Source organism: Apis dorsata, unplaced genomic scaffold (assembly GCF_000469605.1).
Source record: "Apis dorsata unplaced genomic scaffold, Apis dorsata 1.3 scaffold_1081, whole genome shotgun sequence".
Classification (NCBI taxonomy): domain Eukaryota; kingdom Metazoa; phylum Arthropoda; class Insecta; order Hymenoptera; family Apidae; genus Apis; species Apis dorsata.
The window spans coordinates 80458-88447 of NW_006264179.1; the positions used below are offsets into that span (position 1 = coordinate 80458).

General features: G+C 16.7%; 1 protein-coding gene across 1 annotated transcript; it reads right to left on the reverse strand.

Annotated features, from left to right (window-relative positions):
* Positions 1-264: 264 nt before the first annotated feature.
* LOC102681657 lies at positions 265-3679 on the reverse strand. Its single transcript, XM_006624494.2, has 3 exons — positions 3627-3679; positions 2681-2997; positions 265-534 (listed from the first exon to the last, which is right to left on the reverse strand). Exons 1-3 carry the CDS (start codon positions 3631-3633, stop codon positions 280-282), a joined length of 579 nt encoding a protein of 192 aa, XP_006624557.2. The 5' UTR covers positions 3634-3679; the 3' UTR covers positions 265-279.
* Between the last annotated feature and the right edge of the window lie 4311 nt (positions 3680-7990).

A 7990-nucleotide genomic window follows, 5' to 3' on the forward strand; every position in this document is an offset into this window, starting at 1 on the left:
TAATAGAGAACATTAGTGAAGTTGTTTATGAAAATTAATATTTTCTAATTTTCGAATATTATTTTTTCAAATTATGTAATACGATATTAACTGTTAATTGATAATATTATAATTTATATTATAATAACTATAATTTAAATAAAATTCAGAAATACATCATTACAGATTTTTAATTCTGAAGAAATCAAGAAATTTTGGCCATAAATTTAGAAATATATTTGTTTTTTTATTCAATTTGTTTTTATATTCGGTTTATGAGCATTTTTCTGTTTGTATAACTTACCTCACAAATATGGTGAAAGTAAAAATCCCTAAAGACATAGTTGTTATTGATATATAAGATATAACAAAAAGTAAATCAAATTTTTGTTCAATAATGTACCAATTTAATAAGATAATACTTATTATTATTGCGCTAAACATAATTAATTTTTGTGCAATTTGGAAAAAAACTTTTTCATAATTTTTCTCAATTCCAAATGATTTTAAAGTATTGTCTATTTGTTCACATCTTGCTATGATTTTTCTTGAACACTACAATGGAAAAAAAAAGTATAAAAAATATAACTATATTTGAAAAATATAAAAAATTATTATGTAAAATATTAATTAATTTGTAGATTTGTTTTTGATATTAAAAGTCAAAACAAATATAAAAGTTGATGTGCAAAAATGTTGATTTAATTTAGAAGCAATTTAATTAAGAAATAAAGCGAAATAGAAAAAAAATGAGATTTTCTTATGGCAGATAAAAAATGAGTTTCAATTTGTATCTTACTTCATTTAAACCTAATTTGAAATACTAAAATTTAATAAATAAATCTCCGACATTCTTATATATTAATTTTTGGGTTTGTTTTAAAGCTAATTATATGGGAAAAAATGGGATTAGAAAGCCAAGCGGTTATTCATAGGAAAAAATTATTTTAAATTTTGACTTTTACAATATATTCAAAAATTATCAAAATCGGTAAGAAAGAAAATCTCATTTTTTAATCTCATTTTTTTTCATAATTCATTATTGTATTCTAAGTAATATTGATATTTTCAAAACATAATAATGTCAGTATATTATTCTATGCTTTATAATTGAAATTTGTTTAAAAATATTTTTTTACATTATTATATTATGATATATATATAAGATGATTCTCTTATTAGAAAGTTCAATTAAATTGATACAGTATTAATATATCTGCTAAAGAGGATATTAAATTGCATGATATTGAAATTTTAAGAAACATTATTTCTATCTTTCTAATTCTCATCATTTTACTACTCTTCATTTTATGCTGAATAAGACACAAACATATGATAAATTTTTATGGGAAAATTTTTGAATCATTCTGAATCATAAGTTATCATATAAGTCATAAATCTTATGATTCATTTTCCACTTGCTGTTCGGAAATAATTTTTTTTCTATAATTATCTTCATTCATTATATTTGCAAATCTAATTGAAAAATTAGATGCGATAATTGTCAAAAATATGAAATACTATTATTATATATCTATATAATTATATTATATGAATTGCAAATAAAATATATAAAATTCATGAATTTGAATATTTAATACAACTTGTACAATTTGAAAATTTCTATAAAAATTATAGAATATATTACTAAAATACTTTTATAAAAATATTTTAAATATATTTTTATCCGAAAAATTCAAATATTGATTATTACAAATTAAATTTAAATTAACTTCATCAAATATTAATAATAAAAAAAAGTTATAATAAAATAACATAAATGATCACCATATTTGTTATCAATTATTAACTTTCATTTCGGTCATAAGTCTATTTTATTTATTAATTAAGAATTGTTTTATATTTTCTCAATTTTTCGAAAATTAAAACTGAGAGATGATTATAAGATCAGGAAAACATTCAAAATGTTATTTTCTATGACAAAAATAATTAAAATTGGCAAGAAAGCTTCTTTTCTGGATAATTTCAAAAGAATTGTATAATTTTTTAAAAATCATTATAAACGGGAGATTTTTTTAAACAAAAATTATTTATTATATTATAAATAAATTCCGAAAAAAATTTAAAACTTCACAGAGTTTGAAATTTCATTTAAAAGAGATTATTGAAAAAATTAAGATTAAGAATATAAAAGTAAAAGCTTCATTCTCTAAAATAATCTTAGACTAATACAATTTTTTTATTGATATATAATAGTTTAAATATTAGTAACATTAAGAAAAAATTTAATATTTTTCTAATTTTAAATGCTGATATAAACAAAATAATTTTATAATAAAATTGTAATTGAAGCAATTGAATTAAAACATGATATTCATAATTTTTCATGAAATGTAGAATGTTCAATAATAACATTTAAAAATAAAAAATTAGTAGATATTAATTATAAAGTACAATATTTTTAAACTTTCTCGTTGTTATATTTTATATTATTGAAATTAAATTAGTGTTAATGTGTTAATATAATAATTTATAATTATAATTAAATTAACTACAATTAGTATTTATTATAATATTTTCAGATCAATTTAGGCAAGTGATTTTTGCAAATCTATTTATAAATGAAAGAGGAGAAGTATACAAATATATTTGATATTTTAAGATTTTATTTATAAAAATTAGTAAAATTACTATTAGTAATATTTACTTACTAATTAAATTACTAATTAGTAATACTTACTTCTGTATTTAGCATTCCAAGAATTATAAAAATCATGACACATATAAAGTTGATGTATGAAGCCATTTTAAAACTGACTTCTTGATATACAGACCAATTTTTATAATTTACATTAATTACTATATTCAGAAATATAGTATATAAAATAATGCATATGCACCCATATATTATACTCCAACCATATTGTAATCGTCCTTTCAATTCAAATGTACGTAGACCAAATATCTCATTAAGGATAATGATATGTATTAACGAAGTATATTGGCTTTTTGGTGTCCATAGTAAGATTTTTGTTCTAAATGCTTTTATTATTGTCACTAGAAATATAATACATAATAGAATTCTGATAAGTAAATCTTTGACAAATAATAATTGCTAGAGATTTTTTAAATAAAATTATATAATAATATAATTATATAAATTATAGTTTTATAAAAATAATAATATAATTATATAAATTATATTTTTATAAAAATAATTATATAATATATAAATTTACATTATTTTATAATATATTTTTATTTTATAATAATTTTAAAATTGTATAGTATAATTAAATCAAATAATAAAAAATTATAATAATAAAATAATAATAATATAATAATAAAATAATAAAAATTTTTTGGAACAGATTTTTATAAACATTCCAAATGTAAATATAACTTTAAAAGCATTTAATATTATATTTTAAAATTTGTATAATTAAATTTTTTCTTAAATTGTATTAATTGTGATATAATATATATAAATAAATATAAAAGTAAAGGAAAATTTCAGATAAATGTCTGAAATTATAAGTGAAATAAATCTTTTTATATAGATACATAGAAATATATAAAAAATAGAAATAATATTTCTCTGTTATTATCGAAAAAGTTCGTTTTTATATAAAACTTCGTTTTTACATAAAAAGAAATTCTAGATGTACATATTAATATTCACTTACCTTTCATATTTTTTTTTAATTTTGTTCATTTAAATAATTATACTTATTTATTTATAAAAATAATAAAAATATATTTATTTATTCTAATCAAAATTCACTTCTTTTATTTATTTATTTATTTATTTTATTAATTATCAATTTCTTTTTTTTTTTATGTTCTTCTAAATTGCCACATTATTGTAAATTATAATATGAATTTATCTATTTGTCTATATTTATATCTATATCTTATAACTTATTATATTTGTATATAATAAAAAAATAATAAAAATATAATAAAAATATATATATATTTGTATATATATATATATAATATATAATATAATTTTTTTCACATCTCACGAAAGCGATTACTAATGGAATTAAAAATAATTGTTATATTTTCTGAAATTATATTTATAATTATAAGATTTTAAATGATTTTTCTTTCAAAACTAATTGAAGATCGCACATATCATTTTAGTTATAGATAAAAATACAAATTAAAATGAAGAATGCAATTTTTTTTTAAGAAAATATTAACTTCGATCTCATTTTCTTTCAGATCAATTTTTAACAAGTAATCATTTATATGTGTTTTATTATTAGATTAATAAGAATTAGAATATTTCTTTCTAGAAGTTTTTCATTAGAAATGTTATGCATTAAGATAAAATCTATGTCTTTTCTTTTTCAGTCTATGACAAATGTTTTTCGTATATTTCGATACTTCAATATTTCAATAATGTTTTAGACAAAAAATTATAAATTGTGATTTATTAAATATTTGCTGACTTTCTAATTTCTAGTTTTTTTTATTTTGTTAAATATATTCATTTATATCGAAAAAATTGTACTATTCATAATGTTTTATTTTATAATATTATATCTTTTTTTAGTTAATTTTAGTTTTTAGTAATATTATAGCTTTTATAATTTATAATTTTTTTTTTATTTTAATTATAGCTATATAATTATTTTTATTATAGCTTTTATAATTTATAATTTTTTTTTTGATAAAAACTTTTGTTGTTTTTTATAAAAGTTTTTTTCTTCATGAAGATTTTCTGCAAGAGCTTCATTTTATAAGAAAAATCGTGATTATTGATAATCACTATTTTTTTAGTTTATATCTATTTCTTTTTTTTTTTTTTTTTTTCTTTTTTTTTTTTTTTTTTTTTTTTTCGTATATTTCATATTTAAGTTTAGAGACGAGATTTATTCTAAAATATTTTATATAGTTGAAATAATATTGTATTATTGTTATATTAATATTTTGCCAATAGATTATATAATATTATATGTATTAATATATAATATTAATATGTATTATTATATAATATTTGATCAATAGATTTTTTTTCTTTCTTATTTTATATGTTTTAATCTCGTTGTGTGCTTTTCAATAAAAATATTGTTTAAACATTTTTCTTGATTTGTAATTGAATCGATTGATAGATTAATGAATAATATAATGTTATGTAATCAGATTTTATCCTTTCCAATGTAGTCTGTAAGAATTATTAACAATCATGATTTAGAATTTCATTGATTTATCACAATTTTTGAAATATTCTTCATCATATGTTTGCTAATGGATTAATTTCATTAGTGAATATTAATAACATATTTTTTGATTATAAATTTATCGAAATCATAAATGTAATTCAGACATATATAATATAGATTATTGCTTTATTTAAAAAATAATATTTTTTAAGTAATATCGTTTTATTTGCTCTAAAATGATTAAAAAAAGAAAATAGAATCAATTTTAAAATTTAAAGATATTAAAAATAATAAATAGACATAGACATTAAAAAATAATAAATATTTATGATAGATATTTCATTGTGGTAAAAATTAAAAAAGATCTTACATAAAATGTTTAGATGTTAGTTACCAGACACAATGCAAAACTCAAATTATGTAAAGAATATTTAAGAATTACTATAATAGACAAGTAAAAAATAGAAAAAACAATGGAATTATAGCAAGAAAGAAAAGAAATATTGAATTTGAAATATTTATAACCACTAATAAAACATGATTATCATCCATTATCGATAAAGATATATATTTAAATTTGATATGAATTCTTAAAAACAATATATGGAATATTAAAAGAATATTATACAAGAATGTTGTTTAATATAATTAGTAAAAAATAAATCAGCTATGCTAAATTAACAGTAATAGAAAATAATAAATATTTATATAATATTTAAAATAATTTAATTTAAAAAGAACTAAAAATATGGAAATTAGAACTTAGAACTTTAAATTCCAGCAAAATAACGTTGTAAGTATATATAAAATGTAAATTATATAAAAATATTTTTTCAATTATATACAAATATTATAACTTTCTCTCTCTAATCCTTGCATTTAAATTAAATTTTTCAATTTTTATAAAGAACTTGATTTTAAAAATTATAAAATACTACTAATAAAAATAATATTAATGAGTAATAAAAAATTAATATTAATTATTTTCGAAAAATAATGTGACATATCAAGCATACTCAAGATAGCGTGACGGATGTAGAATATCTTACTCAATTTTCATCTCGCTTTATCTAATACATATTAGTTATAACTTAATGAATGAATTTTTTTTATAGAATAACTTTTAATATTAACACAAATCATTTTATATCATATCATATACGCAAACGAAATGCAAATTTTTGATATTCACTTTATATTGAATGTGAAAAATATTATTTTCGTATTTTCGATCAATTCATGTTTATTATTCGAACGTAAAAATATGCTTTTTTATACGGACCTGCCAATGAATTTTATTTTGTTCACATTTAAATAATTTTTGTTAATATTAGTAATATTAATACTAATTGAATTGAAAATCTTGAATTAATTTTCCTCGAACAATTTTTATTTTCCATATGATGCGGAAAATATTCACGATTTATATTGATAATAAAAATCGGTTTTAAAAAAGATTGATTACAGAATTTGTATTGATTTTTTGTTTTTCTTGGAGAATTCTTAAACTCTTGAAGTATTGAATAAGTCTTTTTTTTAACAATTTGTATAGTTCTATCTTATATAAATAAAATTATATGGATGTAATTATATTATATGTACATTAGTCACTGAAACTATGTTAAAAAAATATGTAATTTCGCTATTAAATTGATAATAAGTTGGACTTAATTTATTAAATAATAATATTTATTAATTTATAATTGGGCTTATATTTAAATTTAATATGTTAATGTAATTTAATATTTATTAACTGTGAATTAATAAGTAATTTGTATGTATTAGTTATATAAGAAAATTGTTCATTAATCATAAATTATATAAGAAATAAAATTACTATTAAACGGAAAAGTTAAAAATTTTTTTCATTTTCTTTAAAAAAGATATAATTTTAGAGGATTTTTTGCAAATTTTTAAATATTTTATTAATTATTCAACATATCTTGTAGAAGTATCATTGAACATTTTTCATATAAGATAATAGATTAATTTATATTTATGTTTCTGAATTCATATTTATATATCTTGGATTATTCATATTTATATTATATATTTATATTATATATTATATATATTTATATTATATATCATATTTATATTATATATTTTGGAATATCATAAACTAATAATACACTTTATTTTTTATTATAGTAGTTAAATGTTATAGGATTCATAACATTTAAAAGAAACACATATTTATAGTACAATTTACAATTTTTATTAATTTTATTCATACTATGAATACAAAATAAATTTTTAATTATTATGATTGTGCAAAAAAGCCGATAATTTAAGAAAAAATATAACTAATAATTTTCTAAGTATGTTTTCTTTTGTTCGTCTATTAAATATCTTTTCTTTTTAAATTTTTGATATTTAAAAATATTGTTACATTTTAAAAATATAAATGTAGAAATGATTCAAAGTAAAAAAAAAAATATAATTTAAAAATTAATTTTTAAAAACATAAGACATAATAATAAAATATTATCAAAAATATTTATCAACTTATTTCACAAAAATAAAACAACCATAAAAAAGTAATTAAAGTATTTTATCTATTAGAAAATAGATTGTAAAATGATTTGACCAAAAGTAATAGTAAGAAAGTATATATTTAATAAAGAAAAAATAGAAATAAATTATATTATATAAATCTGGGTCTTGTTTTATTATTCTGCCTTTATTCTACTATGCATAGTGTTACCGTTACGTTGCAGTTCAAAATAGAGGACAAAACAGAATCGAAACATATGATCGTATCCAGTGACATCCAATTCATGTATAAATATATAATATGAACACCTTTACATATATAAATTGAACATTATTAATAATTTAATTCTATAAAAATTCTTAAGAATTTCATATATATA

Excerpts from the sequence above, each read along its gene's own strand:
- LOC102681657 (XM_006624494.2), bottom strand. Across the intron at positions 535-2,680 it reads TTGGAATGCTAAATACAGAA|TGTTCAAGAAAAATCATAGC; the intron begins GTAAGTATTACT and ends TTTCCATTGTAG.